The sequence below is a fragment of the Carettochelys insculpta genome, chromosome 2, assembly GCF_033958435.1.
Source record: "Carettochelys insculpta isolate YL-2023 chromosome 2, ASM3395843v1, whole genome shotgun sequence".
In the NCBI taxonomy this organism is placed as follows: domain Eukaryota; kingdom Metazoa; phylum Chordata; order Testudines; family Carettochelyidae; genus Carettochelys; species Carettochelys insculpta.
In genome coordinates this window covers 57,056,053-57,075,293 of record NC_134138.1, presented here as the reverse complement: position 1 = coordinate 57,075,293, position 19,241 = coordinate 57,056,053, and the positions used below count along the sequence as shown (strand labels likewise).

The 19,241-nt window shown below is 45.6% G+C and overlaps 2 protein-coding genes across 2 annotated transcripts; one reads left to right on the top strand and one right to left on the bottom strand.

Moving 5' to 3' along the window:
- Positions 1-1,527: 1,527 nt before the first annotated feature.
- On the bottom strand, positions 1,528-4,323 carry LOC142009255 (fatty acid-binding protein, adipocyte-like). Its single transcript, XM_074987030.1, has 4 exons — positions 4,188-4,323; positions 2,570-2,742; positions 2,212-2,313; positions 1,528-1,760 (listed from the first exon to the last, which is right to left on the bottom strand). Exons 1-4 carry the CDS (start codon positions 4,258-4,260, stop codon positions 1,710-1,712), a joined length of 399 nt encoding a protein of 132 aa, XP_074843131.1. The 5' UTR covers positions 4,261-4,323; the 3' UTR covers positions 1,528-1,709.
- A 3,502-nt stretch (positions 4,324-7,825) lies between these two features.
- Positions 7,826-9,459, top strand: LOC142008514 (fatty acid-binding protein, adipocyte-like). The gene is made up of 4 exons (XM_074985718.1): positions 7,826-7,898; positions 8,653-8,825; positions 8,954-9,055; positions 9,306-9,459. Exons 1-4 carry the CDS (start codon positions 7,826-7,828, stop codon positions 9,450-9,452), a joined length of 495 nt encoding a protein of 164 aa, XP_074841819.1. The 3' UTR covers positions 9,453-9,459.
- The last annotated feature ends 9,782 nt before the right edge of the window (positions 9,460-19,241 follow it).

Sequence of the window (19,241 nt, the reverse complement as noted above, 5' to 3'; positions counted from 1 at the left end):
AGAAGTAATTAGAACTCAAACACCAGTTTCTACATGGAGATAGATTTCTTCTATGGTAGTTCCTCTATTTTCAGCCACTCTCCCTCTGAGTGCCACTGCTTGAATCAGCTCTAACATCACACTCCTAACAAGACAAACTGTACCTCCTCTGCAGCATTTCCTGATTTTCACCTCTGACAAAGCCCAATCACATGATAGATTACAGCTGAGAACATTTCCTCAGAAGCTGTCTGCATGGGCCGTGAATAATATAGGGAAAAGGTAAGTAAGCCAAATCACAGCCAGGCCTTAACTTTGTAGCAGAGACACAGGGCAGTAGGGAGAGTTATAACCTCCTAGCAGTAAGCCACTTGTATGGGCTGGCTGCACCCACCCACTCCCTGGTCCCTAATAGGAACAAACTACCAGTAAAAAGGTACCTGCCATTAGTATTTTGAATAAAGTGAATGAGCTCATTTGATCACCACCTCAAAGTGCTGCTTTAACTCTGCTCAGGCTGTGAATTATCTTAGTCTGCAAGCAACCCTGGTGAGATGAGGGAATCTGCACAGTGTGGAAGAATTAAGTCTACTATTAATTCAGCAGATTGAATAGTAGCTGTGTGTGTTCCCCCTCTCATGTACACAGTCAGCAGTAGAGGGTTGTGCCACCCCCACTCCCTCAGATGCAGGTAATAGCTTTAAATATTGGTCAGTCTAGCAGCCTGTAAGTGACAGCAGTTAAGTGAAAACTTCTATAGAGCATGTTAGCCTATGTCTACTTGGCTAGAGCCTTTGGGCCAGGCCAAGTCAGCCTCCCCCCAAAAAAGCTGTGCTAAATGAAACAATGTTGGTGAGCATGATAGAGCTAGCAAGTTACCCATCAGCTACTCAGGGGGAAAAGAATTCTCCTTAATCCCCATTCTAGGGCTCCATTTCAGTCCCTACTTTAACAAAAAGACAGGGGCAGCGCTTGTTTTCGATATGGGAATCCTTCCATTAGAGGAAGGGAGGCTAGAATAAGTTAGGGTGAACACAGAAAGGCCTGCTCAGGAACAAGCACTTGATAATATTGTGACAATACAGTCAAGCCCTTGCCACTAATGCTGTGGGGTTAGCAGCAACCATGGGGCCTGGGGCAAAGGGGGTGGTGGTGGAGAAACCCATTCTGTGCCCCTAGAAGGAACATGGCCTCCGACAGAAGGGTCAGGCCTTAGTACTGCATTGCATTCCCACCCCGCCGAGGCACATGGAGGGGTATTCCAGTGGCAACTCAAAGGGGCCCAGGACTCCATCCATTGCTGCAGTAGTCAGGGACTCGGGGTGGGGGTGGGGGAGGAGGAGAGAGGAAGGGGGAGATTGCACTGGGCCCTAGTGCTTCAAAGGAGCCCATTCAGCCTGTGTTAGTGTTACAGCTAGTGACTCTTGCCAGAGTAACAAAGGGCATCACAAGCTACTGCACACCCTGGAGCTGCTCCTATCCCGCCCCTGCATAGGAAGGCTACCCCTTAGCTGGGCATTTGCCCAACACACCAGTCTACCACCACTGTTTCTGAAGAGTGGAACTTTATTGAATAGCCACAGAGGTGCAGAGTAGCTGTAACACTGCTTCAGCCTCAAGTCTGTAACAGTCTGAGTCCATCACCAGGCAGACAGGCAGCGTCTCAATTTGTAAGCTGAGCTGGCTTGCCACAACTTAGATTCTCCATCCATTGCAGAGAAGGACTTTCTTCATGCTCTCTCATAGATTCGAGTGCAGCTAACATTGTTCATTGTACACTCCTGGAAGGACAGATTATGGCACAAACTTACATTAGGCAGCAAGTCAAGCACTCTGTTTAACCAAGAGCAAGGTTTAGCGAACACTTCCCTACCAGATGCCTTAGAGGGAGGGCTGGCCATTAGAACAGATCAGAGTAGCAGGTTAATTCATAACTCTAGGTATCTGAGGAGTGCATGGGCCTCAACTCAGACTCTGGTCTCAGGTGGATACCAGCCCGACAGGAGCATTAGGAGACAGATAGGGCACCAGTGGGCTAGAAAGAAGGCTCCCACCTTGAAGGGTTCTCCACCTCCTCATCTTTAACTCTCCTGAACTGCAAGGTGCAAGTCTTGCTAGTCTGGAAGTTTAATCCCACCACTTGTTTCTGTTACTGTTCATATATCCATCTCACTGGAAGCCAACACAGAAAACATGATACATTCTGTGATGAAATACCAACTGTTAACTCACCACTATCAGCTTCCCATCCATCAGTTTTCTTGTGATTGTGGTCTCTTTTCCATCCCATTTCTGCACCTGAATCAGTGAGCCATTGTCTAGTGTTACAATACTCTAGAGAGACAAGGAAACAAGAGGGCTGCTATTCAGTCTGTGTCCTACAGACTAAGGAAGATGTGTACACAAGTCCAACATTAGTTTAACCCAGTTGGTGGGTTAGAGTTCTAGTACCTCAGAACACTTGTGGCACTGTCTGTAGTAGACATGCCAACTTCAAGGGCAATTTTTAAAATACCTCTTCTCCCATGACCCCTCCCCCCCCCCCCCCCCAACAGGTCCACAGTCATAGCTACTTTTAAGGAAGCCTCACCTTAACTTTCCTGTCATCTGCTGTGGTCTCATCAAACTCCTCACCCAACTTGAAAGAGATCTCTGTATTTTTGAGGGTACTTTCTGTTCGGATGGTTACCACGTCTCCAGCGATGCTGATGATTACATTAGGCTTGGCCAGGCTAGCCATTTTCCTGGTAGCAAAGCCCACAGCTGTAGAACCAACAGGAGGCTCCATTACATAGTCTGTTCACTTCTAGAAGACCTTCTTCCCTAGCCTTACTGTTTTCAACAGAGCAGGCAGGGGACCAGTGTTCTCTGTAAGCTGAGCACTGGGGTGGCTGCCCAGGAGAGATTCAGGTGCCACCCAGCTGTGTAGCAGTGGGCCCAGGGCAGCAAGTGTCTCCATTGGTTGTGCACAACCCCCATTGCCTTAGTGCACATAGTTTATACTGCCCATGGGGCTGAAAACATTGATGGGAAACCCAGGACATAAGATATTTATGTACTTGTTTCTGTGGGAATTCACCTCCTGCTCTTTTGAGGTTTCAGAGGCTGCCTGGAAGAAGCGTGCCAAGCCTAGCACAGAGAATATGAAGTCAGAAGGTTTTTGTACAGCTGTTCTGAAGGGCAATGCCAATTACATCTTCTTACACAATTAAGATCCAAGGGCCTATACAACTGAATGGCTGAGAATTGAGAGAACCTGCACAATTATACAGTGGGGTACTGTCATAGTAGAAGCCTACAGGCATTTGGACCCTCCCCACACTCCTTGCCATAACCCCACCTCTTCCAAACACTTCGCTATAAAAGTACCTGTACCAGGACTAAGAAGAAAGCATTAAGAGGAAGAAACTGGTAATACTAGTGTTCTCCCCAAGATTCAGGGGACAGCTTCTCCAAGATGCTCAAGAGAAATGCAATTTAGGACAAGGCCACATGAGAATTCTACTACTAGTCTCTTAATGAAAGGTGTTAGACTACAGTACTAACTCAGAATCTCCAGCCAGTGTAAGGGAGAGGTAAGAGCCTTTAGAACCAACTAAAGAGCTAAAACCAGAAGTCTTTAGAGAAGCCCATTACCCATTTCAGACTTCAAAGTTCATGCAATTCCTCAGTTTATAGGACACACTAGCCAGCTAGCAGCCTCTAGGGTACCAATAAAACACAAATTCCAACGCTTCAATATCAAAATGAACACTTGCTTCAGAGAAACAGCCACTTAAGCCAAAATCCAGATTAGATAGGTGTTTAGTTACTGACCTTATTCCACTGCTTTGTGTTTCTCAAGGGCAAAGAAAACAAGCACACAATGTATTTTTACACCAGACAGCAGTACTATTACATTAGTATAGCTATTAGAAGTTAGTTATGCCTTGAATCAAGAAATAACATACCACTCTGTCTTGTTTCATTCCTTCTGGATTAAGTCTGACCCTCCACCCCCCAGACAAGCAGCTAGGCTTCCCCAAGAACTCTGCAGTCTAAGATTACTATGCTGTCTTAACCAGACAAATAAGAACAAAAATCCTTTAGCAAACAGTGCTGCAGAATTCTTAAAAGCAGGAAGAAACCTGGATAAAGTACAAATTCCATAGTCCTTTCCTAAACAGACAAAGATACAACCAGAGCTAGCCCCCCATAGCATTCCTTACCCAGCTCTTTCATATAGTCCTCAAAGCTTTCACTGGAAACAAGTTTCCAGGTGCCTACAAAGAGATCACACATGATGTGAGGCTGGGTAAATCAGCTTCTGTAAGAATCAGCCAACCTTTCTCACTAACACACAGGAAGGTGGTATGAATTCTGTAGGAACACATAGCCTCTTTAAAAAGGAGACTTAACCATGTGACCCTTTGGGATGGCCAATGGAGACCAAGACTTTCAGGAACTCCAATTAGCAGAATTTCTCTTTTGTTTCTCCTTAGTAGGTCATAGTGTGGTTGTTCCTTTATCCTTATTGGCACATGGATCACTGTGTTATCAGCGTGTAATGATCTTTAGCATTCAAAAATACTCTGCATTACAGAAAAAAAATTAACAAGCATTTTACTCAGGAAGACGAATCTGCACATTAGATCCTGCCGGGTGGGAACAACTCACGATGGCCAATGAAGCTAAGCACATAGGCCAAGTTTTGCAAGATTCGAGTTTATCGCCTTCTGGCATGCCTTGCATCTGCTTAGATCAGGCTGTGACCCCAGGAATAGATTTTTGCCCTTATCCTGAAACTGAATGTACAAAAAGTGGTTCTCTCTGTTCATGTGGAACCCTGTTGCTACTTGCAGGACATGGGTCATAGATTACCTATTATGTACCCATTAAGGTTGCACATCTATTAAAATATATTGCCTCCTATTCACATAAGTCTATTGCTAATTATTATTATATGTTAAGTGCTAATTGTGTGCTCAGTGAAGAATGTGACAGGAAAGGAAGACAGTATCTCTGCTCTTTGAAGCTTGTACTCAGACCCTCAAAGATATTAAGGTCCCTGAGATCCATTGAAATCAATGGGAGATAGGTGCCTAAATACCTTTGAACTGAGCCTTCCAATCTAGACAGATAGACAGAAAAAAAACCCACGACAAAAAACACTGGTTGAGTCAGAGGGGTGGTTGATCATAGAAATGTATGTTCCCTCCTCCGACCTCCTGTTGCTTTGCTCACCTCTTTATTAAAGAAATAGAGTTATGGATTTTAACACCAAAAAGGTGCGTTAGGATTGTCTGACCTTATGCAGAACCAAAGCAGCAGATTTCACCCAGAACACACACAGCACTTCTATACTTCATGCCAGAACTGAGTTTCGAGGAGGGGAGAAGAGGGAAGGTGCCCAGTGGACTGGGATAGGAGGAAGTTGTAGGAATAGGAGAACATCCTTTTAAAGCTGGACCTCTGAGCAAACCAGGCAGCAGATCTTTTTGCCCGGTGAGGTTTGGTGGCGAGAAGTGTGGTATCCTTCAGCAGGGAGGGAATTTCAAACCAGTTAAATTTCTGCAGCACTAGCGGTGTTCTAGAGGGTTCTCCAATGAAGTTCCTATTCTTGGTTGGGTGCCTTCCAACACGTGCCAAGGGTCAGTTACTGCAGATCTTTCTTAGCTGGGCTTCTAACAAGTCTTCATTACTTATTGCTTGTAAAGAATAAGCATTGTCTTGTGGTGATGATCACAGTCACCAGCATTCTTAAGTGGGGTATCTATAAAGTAGATTGATTTTAAGATGGTTGTGTTAGTTTCTAAAGCCATGAAAGGGGCCTGGTGATATCTGAGACCTAGCGCCATCTCTCTCAATCTCCCAATGAGCAGCATCTTAGCATATATCTGTGTTCTTGAACTACCCCGGTTAGAAGTTTCACTAATGTGACATATCAGGGAAAATGTGGTCTAGTGACTGGAGCGGAAGGGTGGGACCCAGAAGACTTGGAGTCTACTCTGAGCAGTTGGCCTTCCCCTGCGGTGTAATCTTGGGCAATTCACTATGTCTCTGTTTCTCCACTGACACTTTGTCTTATCTATTTAGACTATCAGCTCTTTGGGGCAGGGACTGCTTCATTATGTGTACATACAGCACCTAGCACAATGGGGTTCTGATCATGAATGGGCCTCCAGGAAACACATCTGAACACAAACAATAGCTAACATTAGTATGAGAAGCAAAGGTGAAAGTAAGCCAGTGCCCCATTACAGAGCACCAGTAGGAGACTGGCTGGCTGCAGGTGGGGCTCTGGCCGGTGCTAGTCCATGGGCAGCCAGACAAATGCCACGCCAGGAATCTGGCAGCTGGGGAAGCACACCAAGTGCACAAGCATGGTTCCCCACCACCCTGCTGTGCAAGCAGCCAGGCTAGGGCAGTAGCCCATTCTCGGAGCCCCTTCCTACCCCAGTACCCCGCCCTGAGGCCCCCCACGCCCCACGGCTCCTTGCCCTGATTCCTGCACCCCACACCCTTCACATCCCTACCCGAAGTCCTACCATTCCCCACCTCTGCCCTGACTCTTACACCTCCTTGACACACCTCCAACCCTCTGCTCTGACTCCCACACTCGCCAATTTCCTGACTTGACTTCTGTACCCCCCCACAAACCAACTCCTACCCTGAGACCCTCAGGCCCCCAGCACTGACTCCTGCATCCCCCATCCCCAACCCTTTGCTATGAGCCCCCCACATGCTACCCCACCTTAAATTTAAGACAGGTATGGTCATATCGCAACCCGCCACCCACTGCCCTGCTTGTGATAGGTCAATACCTGTAAGAAATTTAAGTTACTATCATCCCTGAGAAGACAACCAAACTTTGCCACAGTGGCTACTGAACCACTTGCTGGACCCTTTTTCAGCTGCCTGGTAAGTTCCAGTGTTGACAAGCGGTCCATAAGGGAGTATCGCTGCCTCCTGAAGAGTAGGGTGACCATCCATCCCGGTTTTGGCGGACAGCCCCATATTCCAGGCACCAGGAAGGCATCCCAACTTATTTTAACAAAGGGACTCATTGCCCTGTATTTGACCCCCTGCTGGTGTGCAGGTGCAGCTAGCTGCTGGCTGGAGAGCACATGGAGAGCACATACTCATGTGCTTTTTGGCCACACCAGATGGAGCCAGCAGGGGGCCATGCAGCGTGAGGAGTATGTTGGGGGTGGCTGTCTTCTCCTTCCTGGCTCCCCAGGCTTTGGGGGAGCTGGGAGCACACCGGCATGGTTGCCCCCTAGCTCCCAGCACCCCGTGGTCTGCGGAAGTTGGGGAGGTCCCCCCGGGGCAGCAGCCCTTGGCAGCTGCAGCCGAGGAGCCGCCCCCCTCCTTCCCATGTTTGGGATAGCGGGATATGGTCACCGAAGCCACTTCAAGCCAGAGGGTATTTCTGCACCCTCAACACCCCAACACCCTAGTTCCCATCCTTATGGGCCCACGTGCTTTCTAAATAACATTATTAATGGAATATTATTAGAAGTTTTGAGAAGCAATGAGTTTCTTTAGCCTTCACACAACCCTTTAAGACTGTGCTGCTCTTGTCTCGGAATGGTCTTTTTTGTTTGATTTTCTTATTTCTGAAAAAGCTGAATTTTATATTGGGACTATTTTTAAAATCCTTTTACTGCACTTTAAGAAATTCGCCAAAGGTTCTGTTGACTGGCCTCCATGATATCCTTCCTGATTGGTCTTTTCAGACTGTCACATGTTCAAGACACCTTTAAAAGGAGACTTTCAGGGCCTGTGTAGCTTGTGCTATTTTCTTGCCTTTCTTTTAGAGCTGTTCTTGTTTTCCTGAGTGTGCCTATTGAGTAACTTCTCACAAATGTGTGATTTGTTTGTAGGAACTTGGAAACTGAGCTCCAGTGAAAAATTTGATGACTACATGAAAGAGCTGGGTGAGAAATGTTGTAACATGTGAGCTCTAGAAAGGGTATGACCTACTTGAACTCTGTTCCTACATTTCTTTTTTCTGGCCTTGGGGATTCTTCTCTTTACAGCTTCCTTGTGCTGTTTTCCTCTCTTCCTGCCCCCCCAACCCCAGAGAAAGATGTTTTATTTTGAGATATACAAGCTGAGAAGGGGAAGTGGCTTTCTGATGTGAATGGTTCTCTTTGAGTAGCCTAAAGGGCAGTGTTGTACTGGAAGACAGTACATATTTGCAGGAGTGGGCTAGGTTACTGACACCTGTGTAAAATTGTTAGCAAACATTACCCTTTTTTAAAAAACTGGCTTTTTGTTGTCCCTTTGCATGAATAATTTACTGTGCAAGCTAGTGAAAAGCTAATCCTATAGTCTTGTTTCAACAAAGCTTTATTACTGTATATGTGAACTGGAATATCTTGTCAGCTTTTCTGGACTTCATCTCCACAAGAAAAACAGCTATGCCTGCCCACCTGTCCAGCCTTTCCAATAGGTACAACTTCTCTCCAATTACATGTGAAAGAACTGCGGAGACATGATACACTTGTGCCTTAATACTAATCTAGTATAGAAACTCTCCCTAACTTCTGGGCTAAAGGGTATAAATGCTGGGGTAGCAAACTGCCTACCAGAGAGAGGCATAAGAGCTGAACTAGTTTATTTGTGCTTTTACCTTGTGACCTTAAGTCTTACAAATAAGTACCTGAGCAGCTTGTGTTTAATTGGCAGGTGTGAGTTTAGCCACCAGGAAACTTGGCAGCCTCACCAAGCCCACTGTGACCATCAGCCTCAATGCGGACATTCTAACCATCCAAACCAAGAGCACTTTCAAAAGCACCGTGGTCTCCTTCAGGTTTGGGGAGGAGTTTGAGGAAACCACAGCGGATGACAGAAGAACAAAGGTGAAAGTTGGTGTGTGTGTGTGTGTGTGTCTGAAGCCTTATCAGAGACAAAATCCCAGACTAACACCCTGCAAACTGAATAGCTAGCAAGACTGTGGGCTAAACAGTTTACCTCATGTATTTTGCAGAGTACTGTGACCTTAGAAGATGGCACACTGACTCAGGTGCAGAAGTGGGATGGCAAAGAGACCATAATCAAAAGGAGATTAGTGGATGGGAAGATGGTAGTGGTGAGTTCATTCCTGCTATCTGATCACAGAAAGCTGTATCTCCCCAGAAAATGCTTAAAACCTGAATTGTAGCAAAGAAGTCTTTTTTTTTTTTACATTTTACCTGGAGGTTAAATCTGAGAACAAGAACGCTACCCTATGCCAGCACTGCACTGCTGCTTCTCTGAGTTGTCTGTAACCCATGGGGGATAATATTTGACCTATATATAGAGGCATTTTTAAATAATACAGTTGCAACTCCCCCTCTTAGGAATGTACAATGAACAACGTCACATGTATCAGAATATATGAAAAAGCAAGAGGACACTCATCTAGCCCACTGGACAAGAAACCTGCTGAGATGGCTTTTGACAAGACCACTCCAGTACAAGCTTTGGATTCCATCCCAAAGGCATAAGGGCTTGTCTCAGCAGAACAGTGTACTCATGTAATGTATTAAACAGGCTTTCAAACACTGAATGTTGGCGTCCATGTTCTTTATTAGCTTGCAATTACTCACACAACTGTAAAACTGGAGGGAAGCAACAGCATCTGATCTACCTTCTTTCCTACTTTTGTCCTTCCACAAATTGCTTGTCTATTCCAGGCTTAGAACAGAGGATTTTTTTTTTAAATCCCTTTTTTTACTAGTCTATCTGACTAGACTAGCAGCTCCAGTCAGAAAGCAATTGCAGTGAACTATAAAACTGAACTATTTCCTCTTTGAAAATGCCATAAACGTGACACAACAGGAGGACTGATGAGATTGTCAGAGGCTCTAAGAGTGGGGAAAAAAGTCTACTACATATCCCAGCAAGGGGCTTATTAGTGAAGTCTGTCTTTCCAAGGTTTTAGTTTTGCAGTAACCAAGGCAAACTTGTCTCGGCTTGCTACACGTCCCATGAATGTGGTATTTAGTAAATGAGGGGTGGGAAGGAGGTATATTTGGAATGAAGACTTACATAGTAGGCCTACTTCAGCCTTTCTTGAAAAGGAAACCTGCAACAAAGCCTCATTTCCTCACCCATTTAATTAAAACACCAGGAAAGGCTAGCAAGGCAGCTGTAGAATATATTCCTTCTAGCCAGGAAGAAGGAACCACCCTATTGCATTATAAACTACCTAAACAAATGCAGTGTTTCACTCTTCTACATACTAGGGCTTAAGTTAACTTGTCAGGTTCATGAGCCAGCTATCAAGTTCTAAGGCTCCATCCCCCTTGAGTAAAAATCTAAGTTAGCACTAGTTCTTTAGTGATAACCTAATGGCTGCTGGTTGGAAAAAAAAAACCCAAAAAAACCCCTGAAACCCCTAATATAGTCTGACTTTCACAATTGAGGGTAAAAGTACTGGTAACCCACACTTAATGTGAATTCTTCACTGCTTGAGAAGTACCACCAAAGAAGTACTGCAAGCCAGTAAACACTGACTAAAGTCACAGTAGTAATGTTGGGGATTTTTTTTTTTAAATCATCAGAACAAATCAAGCATTGATTTAAATCAAGTTTCCAAAATATCTAGGACTGACTGCTTGGAGTGCACTTAATTTTGGAGTAAGCACCATTGAAGTCACTGGTGCATGGTTTTTTTTTGGGGGGGGGGGTGGAGGGGCAGAAAAGCATAGAATGTGGGTCCCTTGGAAAAGAATTATGCTGAATTAAATCAGGGAATAGACTTCTATGCATCACCATTATATTGGAACATAATGGCTAGATCATAAGCGGCCTGTGTTGCGTCCTAAAAAATAAGAAAATGGTACTCCTTAGCAACATGAGAGTTCTTTTGCTACTGCTTTCTGTAATGTATCTGTGAGTGATGGATTCTAAACCTAGTTAGCAGAGCTAATCCTATTAGCTAACTTTTCTTCTAGCACCATGTAACACAACCAACCATTTAGGTACTTATTTTTTTAAATCACGCTTCTACTAAGGCACAGTGAATCTTTAAGAATGAGGCATTGCAAAGTGAACTATGTTACTTACCAGGAGCTTTTGATGCTTCATTCTTGTAACTAAGGTCTGCATCATCATCTTGCATTGTTTACATATGGCTTGTTTTTCCTCTTTGATCCATGGAATGAATTCTTCAAAATATTCCCTGACAGCATCCTTTACACCCAGAAGCCATGATGGTTTTTAATCCCCTCCCAAATTTGGGGAAATACAGGAAACTGCATGTGCTGACTGTCTTCCTTCTTTCTTTGTCGTCTCCTCCACTATTCATTTTTATGCTGCCTCTGTCCTCTCCTATATATTGTCCTTCCTGGCTTAAAGTCCCTCTTATCTTATGCCTCTGCCATACTTTGGCCAAGGAACACCACCACACAAGCACAGAACAAAAATACTATCCCGCTTGCGTTTTTTCTCATCACATTACTTAGTCTAAGACACAGAATCTTCAGGAAGGAAGAACTAGTAGTTAGGCTGGACAGACAAGTATTAATACACTGAGTCTCATAAAAACAAGTGGCGTGTAGCATGTTTTATGATGAGATGTGCATGTAGCTGGTTATTAAATGAGATTTATTGATTTTTAAAAATGAAACATGATTTTTAATAGATTTTTTTTATCCACCCTGGCAACAATAGCAGTTTAATGAAGAAACTCTAAGCCAACGGTGTAGCTAATCCAACTCCATGAGAGGCTGTAGCTATGCTGCCAGAAGAAGCAGCTCTCTGAAGGCAGGAAAGCGATGCTAGAGCTTAGCTCAGTGTAAACAAATTGCTTGGGGCAGGATGGATTATTTATAGCCTTGAGCAATATAGCTATACCAAAGTAACTGCAGTATAGAGCAAGAGATAAGGGGATCAAAGTGGTAAGTAGCTTTGTTCTCCCAGCTAGGGTATCTAGAGCTGCTGTTAACATGGGGCTAGGTATGTACCTCTTGAATTGTGAGCTCAGAGTAATTTAGTGGAAGTTTGCTGGAGCAGTGAAAGGTTCACTGGTAATGTCTGTATTTCACAGAAACAGAAGTGAATCTCTGATATGGCTAATCAAAGGGGATTTCAATTTACTATGTAAACTGAAACTTGATTTTTCACCCACCAAAATAAAACCTAAAGCATGCCTTAATTAGAGAAGTGCAAAGTCTTCTGGGCTGTCAAGCATTAAAAAAAAACAAAAACAAAAAAACCCCAGAGCTATTGCTAGGAAGTAGTTAGAAAATAATTTCTCTAATCTGTCCTCTTAGTATACTTCTCTATTTGCTGCTTGTAATAAAATTGTTAGAGCTAGTCAACTGAAGTAGCTAATTTAAGGTCAATTCCATCTCTAAGGAGAAGTTTTTTTGTAAAATCTAATCATGCAGGTTTTGGTTTACAGTGCTAAACGGAGACAGAAATTTCCGCTATGTGCTGCCAAATGTCAGGGAGGCTGTTTGCTGAAGAAAAGGATCAGTTTTACCTTTCCTCTATTCAGCTTTTTTCTGTCTTCAGTAGCAATCAAGAAAAGGGAAATCAGCAGGAAGTTCATCTGAATCTAGTGACTTTTAGGGTAGGAGGTTTTGTAGCATAACTCATTGTGGGAATAGTGAACAGATTTAAGCCAGTTTAAGATAAGCAGGTAAAGCACTCCATTCTAGGTGAGGGTTGGGTTTTTTGTTTTGTCTTTTAAGGGAAGATATTTATGTACCTGAAACTCAATTTGCAGCAAACTTGACCTGCTGGACAGTTTTTGCCAAAACTGATGGGCTTAGTTCTATTTTTAACCTTACACAATTGCTTTCTTGAAAGTGGTCAGCTTTAATCATTAGCTTTTCACCTTACCCACTCCACATAGCTAAATATTTCTCATATGCCTACCGGGAGGTTCCATTACCAATTAGGACCCCAGAATGCAGGTGTTGTCCGGACACATACCCTGTCCCTGAAGAGCTTATAATAATTTTCAAAAGAGATAACAAATGGGTGTACTGCATCAGGACCAACCAGGGAGAAAGGCCACAGAGTATGCTAGAAGCACATGATTATGTAGTTCTGGGTACAAAATAATTCTTTTTAAAGTAAGACTATTACTGATATTTACAAGATACTGTCAGGTGTAAATATTTAAGGAAAGTAAACCTGCTGTAACAGGAATTCAATAATACTGACATATATGGGGCATTGGAAAGACTGTAACCTTTATATGTACAGCCCAAACCTTTGGAGCTCCACCTGCTGCCTCTTCACTGACTGCATGAGTGCTGAGAGCCATTCAGGGTCTGACCAGGCACTGCCTCACCTCCAGCAGAGGGAAGGGGCAAGGCACGCTTTGGCAATCACAGAGGTGGGAACTGTGTGTGTGGGCATGGAGACAGAGGTGAGAATAGACCTTGGAGATACTAGAGTGGTAGCTGCAGTGCCTGGGTGCAGGCAGGAACCAGATCAATTGTGCCCATGTTTTCTCTCTGGCTTCCTCGTTCCAGAGTGCACTTGTCACCTATGAGTCATCCCCTTCTGCCACATCCCCTGAAAACTGTCACTCTCTTCCAGTTCTCTCTTCCCCACCTTTTGTCTTCTTGTCCCAAACCCATTCTCCTTGCCTAGGCAGTCCCAGTCTCCACTCCTCAGTCTTCTCATCCTTGCCCATGCAGTCCCTTTGCTCTGGTCATCCCTGTTCCCACCACACCTTGGTTCCTTGTCAAATCTGTCTTCGCTCCTCAACCTCCTCCTTTAACACAGATTGCTGGTCTTGCCAAGCCATTGCCTGCCTTCCCCCTAGAGCCTCAGGTGAGCTCTTTCCCCATTCCCATTAGCCCCTTGTTCTCTGTTTCCTGTGTTACTCCTGGGGTCTGCCTAGGGTTACGGTCTCCCCGATCTCAATTCTTAGCTCCAGCTTTCTTCTTCCTCCTTGCTAGCCTCCACTCCCAAACTCTCCCAGGGCCCTTGCCCCAATCAACTTTCACCCTCCACATCCACCATCTAACTGCCCCTTCATTATTCAAGTTTGGCAGCTTGCTCCTCAATAGCACTGAGCATTAGCTGTGGGAGCACTGAGAGCTCAAGAGAGACCATCCCCCAGCTTTCAGTTCTAGTAACTGGATTCAGACCTGCAATTACTGAGCAAGTGCTGCAGACCTGGGCTAGTGCATGCTCTGTTTGGATGGCACCACAGAGAAATTTAGCTCTGAAGGTCTACCAACTCTCTACTGAGCTTGTGTGAACAGTGATTGTCAAAGATTTATACCCTGGCCAAATCTGGGTGTGTTTTCACAGAGATAACAAAGGTAGCACGTTCTTAGTCACTACCCAGCCAAATTCATATTTTTGCTTCACTGCAGAGGGTACTAAGGCTTGCCAAAGAAAAGATTGCCACAATTTTTTAACTTAATCAGGTTCTAGAAAAACTATATTGTTACCAAAAAAGTCCAAATGGGTTTGGCTGAAATTTTCCAAAAGAATTCAACCTCTGCAGACATCTGCCATGAAAATGTCTGTTAAAAACAGCTAAAAGCAACTAAAATTGGGAGTTTGTTATAATGGGAAGAGTCAGGTAATCTTAATATGTGATACTACTAGCCTGCCTATAGTATGTAAAGGAGACAAGGGTTTTCTCCAAAGAAGGACTGTGATGGTCCTGAAGAGACATGTACAAGCTTAGAAATTGTATCTACTTGAGGACGTATGGTAGTTGCATTGTTCTGGAAACCAGGAGCCTTTCTGTATTCACAAAGGGGTACAGTATGTTATGCTGACATAGCATGTAGCTCTTCTGGGTGGATCTTACCTGCCTCAGTTACATAACAGAATCGGTCTCTTTTTAAACATGTACAGTTTGCCACGCTAAGCCAAACCTGATGGAACCTAATTACACGTGTTAGGTAGGGTCAGATAATAACCTGAGCCTATTGGGCTTTGGTCACCTCTGATCTGATCTCTTCCCCCTGTCTGTGGGGTTGGCGTGGTAGTGGCTGCTTGTCCAGGTCCTGCTAGTTTTCACCTTGCTGTGCTTTGTGTGTTGAGGAGCAAATGTGTTGATGAGTTGCATTGCCTCTCTTCACTGCACACGCAGTCCCAAGATGGTGGCAATCAACAGGGCTGGGGTGCGCAGCTCCCGCCTGGCCCATCTCATGGGCAGAAGGAGGCGAGAGATGGATTGTGAGCACAGGACATAGAGAAGACAAAGCCTACAGCAGGCAAAGCATCAAGGTGGCAGATCTGATATAGCTGGGACCGGGTTGGATTGGATTTGAGAGGGACTCAATGGTCTTGGAACAGGTCCAGGTTGCCTTTGCCTAGGTTGGGTTCAGATCCAAGATTCTTTAACATCAGGCCTGACCAGAACTCAGTAATACAGTGAACAGAGTGAAATGAACTGAGTTGTGTGCACTTTTATATGTGCAATAGTTCTTTAAATTCCTTGAACGATTCTGGAATAGTAAAGCAGGTGTGTTTACGCTGGAGAGGAGTGCTGCTGCCTTCCTTGTCTTGGCCCCATTCCCACTCGTAAACTTACCCCTACACACAGGAGTTTGCAGGATCAGAGCCACAGGACGCACCACATGTCCCCAGCACTTCCCTATGCATCTGATACCCCTGCATTAAGATCCAGCAGCACAAATTTACCTTTGAACTTACCCCCACCCAACCCTTCCCACTCCTCCAACACAGACTTTGTGCCAGAACAGAACACTACAACTTCTGCTCAGCCCCCAGGCCAACAAGCATGGCCCGGTTTTCCTGTTTTCTACATCTCTTCCAGTAACCAGTTTTCCAGAAACAAAGCAGCCCTGATTCCAGCATTGACCAGCAGGCCTTCTGCAGAAGAACGATACAGATTTGCAAGTTCTGTCAGTGGTAATTCTCCACCATGTCCCCTCCCCACTGGATCTTAGTCAAGGCAGAAGGGTTTTAAGGAGTCACTGCTACAAATTTGCTTCTTCTAAAGCACTTTTGTTATGCGGGCAGCCCAGATAATAGATAATCATCAGAAAGGAACCTTGCTGTTGATACCACAGACAAGAAGACATTGCATTGGGGTGAAACCTGGGGCGAGAACTGAACTTCTTCCCTTCTGTTGAAAGAACACAAGCTAAGGCTAAGACATAAGCTGAAGTGACCATAGCCGTGTCTACACGTGCACGCTACTTCGAAGTAGCGGCACTAACTTCGAAATAGCGCCCGTCACGGCTACACGCGTCGGGCGCTATTTCGAAGTTAACTTCGACGTTAGGCGGTGAGACGTCGAAGTCACTATCCCCAACAGGAGATGGGAATAGCTCCCTACTTCGACGTTGAACGTCGAAGTAGGGCACATGTAGATGATCCGCGTCCCGCAACATCGAAATAGCGGGGTCCGCCATGGCGGCCATCAGCTGAGGGGTTGAGAGATGCTCTCTCTCCAGCCCCTGCGGGGCTCTATGGTCACCGTGGGCAGCAGCCCTTAGCCCAGGGCTTCTGGCTGCTGCTGCGGCAGCTGGGGATCCATGCTGCAGGCACAGGGTCTGCAACCAGTTGTCGGCTCTGTGTATCTTGTGTTGTTTAGTGCAAGTGTGTCTGGGAGGGGCCCTTTAAGGGAGTGGCTTGCTGTTGAGTCCGCCCTGTGACCCTGTCTGCAGCTGTGCCTGGCACCCTTATTTCGATGTGTGCTACTTTGGCGTGTAGACGTTCCCTCGCAGCGCCTATTTCGATGTGGTGCTGCGCAACGTCGAAGTTGAACATTGACGTTGCCAGCCCTGGAGGACGTGTAGACATTAGTCATCAAAATAGCCTATTTCAATGTTGCTACATCGAAATAAGCTACTTCGATGTAGGCTTCATGTGTAGACGTAGCCCATGAGCGGGCTCTGCTATAGCTGGAGCCCCTGACAGCTTTATTACTAGTATTTGTTATTAAAGTGACCACAGTATCAAAATGGGGAGAAACGACCCAACCCAGCAAAGGTAAAGCTATCAGTGCTGCCCATAAGCATTGCCACCAACCTAGGCTTTCCCAGGCTCCACCCTCTTTTGAGGTGGTTGTCTGGGAAATCTGTAAGGGGGCTCAGGACACACTGCCACACACTGGTTTGGTGGGCTTAGAACAATCCTAGATGTCCTCCTTTTTGGTATCTCAGAGGTGAAGTGAGAAGCCTGTTCGTCACACCCATCTACTTCTCTCACCCTTGGCATTCACTGTTCTCCTTCTGGCTGTTGGTCAGTGAGTCTGCTGCTAATGCTGGTCTGGAGGCAGTGCCATTGCCTGGGCTTTGCGGATGGTCAAGTTGTGGAGGTGCTCTGGGACCACAGCCCTGGTCCTCTGTCTGCTGTTGCTGCTCTCCCAATAGACAAGGGATGGGGGATGTAGCTTTTCACAGCTTGTAGCTGTGAGGACAGATGCTGTGCACGCTCAGTTGTTCAGTTTTAAGATGTCAAGTTTCCAGAACAGAACCAAGACCACTGAACAATAGCATTGTCTTGGTGGGAGAGGGTAAAGCCAGATGCTTGGTCAGATCATTTATTATTGGAGTTACGTTAGTGCTCAGGGGTCCAAACCAAGATGAGGGCCTACAGCAGAATTGCAGCCCCACGGTTATCAGAATCCACTCAGCCTGTTCTATGTAATCGACTTATGTGAGGTGAGCAGGTTCTGTGTGATAGTTTAATTAGAGCCGTTCAATGTACTGCCTAGCATGGAACTGCAACTGCTGTGCTTTAATTAACTTCCGGGTGTTCGTTAGTCAGAGGCCCCTTGGTTGTTCACTGGAACTGAGCAGCTGCGTCCGTAATGTCAGCAAATGTTAGAATCAACTGGGGCAGCTGATCTGTAAGACGTGATGCTTACTCATTGGTGTGACCATCCCTCCCAGAAGCAGTGGAACAGGCATGTCAGCTGTGCGAATGGGCCGCTGTATCTTTTCTGCTCCAGGGCAAGGGGCAGCGCTCTCTAGCGCCACCTTCTGCTGGAGCTGGAGAATCGGCGCGTGGCCGGTCAGAGGAACATACCAAACGCCTGCAAGCGACGGGGGGGGGGGAAGGAAAGGCCGAGACTCTTGTTTTATGTGTTGATTTTGTTTGTTTATTTGTAATCTGAGCCTGAGTACTCGTAGCGCACCTGTTTAGCGCTGTGAATCTAAACCTCTGTGCAGCTAATAATGGCTCTCTGTGTTTCCAAGGTGGTTTAACCCTGCTCAGATGGGGTGAGTCACTTTGTGTGGATTCCTGTGTAGGTAGGGAGTGGCTTTGGAGAGTTGTTCAGATGTGTTTAGAACAAATTGGCTGGTCACAGGTCTGAATGTTACCAGCAGGAGTGAATTGAGCCGCACACTGACTGTGAGGAAGGAAACTATTCCCCCATTTTAGGGAAGAACTTGTACAACAGAGGCCATATTTTGAGTTCCCTCTGCTGTGAGCAATCATGCAAGTGCTTCCATAGGTGTCCGTGAGACAGCTCTCGTAAGTAACTGCTCCACAAGGAGAGTAAGGGGCTCACAATGCGGTCCTGAGAAGTGTTCTAGTATGGCCCTAACTGGGCGTGGTTAGCCAGCTTGGGACACCTAGACCCCAATTCCCTAAGGTGCTGAGCAGTCAGTGGTCTAATGGGCTTCGGACTAAGTTGTGAGTTCTCAGCAATCTTTGAAAAAACAGGCTCCTGATGTCCAAACATGGGCCTTCAAAAATGGAGCCGCTCAGAAGTGGACCCCACTTCTGAAAATATGGGCTGAAGAGATCAACACAAGGCCCCACAGCCAGTCTGGGGTACCACTGTGAATAGAACCTGGTGGGTGTCATGAGTACAAGACCTCTGCAAAACAGTATCAGGCCCGAAACAAAATGTAGCTTAACAATATCCCTTGTCTTGAAAATGGTGTGTTTCAGCCTTCCTACTTAAATAGCTTTAAAGACGCTAACTGTTATGTGCAGCAGGGCTGGGGGAAAAGTCAGGCAGCTGCAGTCTCAGCAGTGCTAGCATTAGTTGTTGGTTATGTCTTTTAAGACTGTGCATTTGGTAACACACATAAAGGACGGTTTGAATAGGAGAGGCAGACCCCGCAGAGAATGGGTAGATGATACAGTAGTTTGGTGCGGAGCTCATCTACAGAAACTAAGTCACTGGACGGGGAAAGATGGAAGGAAATAGTGAGGGAGGCCCTGGACACCAACAGGTGCTGAGCCCACAGCTGTTGATGATGATGATTTGGTAACAGAGCATTTTGTGTGTTGTGACATCTTGATTTTATTTCTCAACAGATGACGTGGCAGCAAATAACCCTGCTTATGCCTGGGTGAATACTGAACCCGAGCAGAAT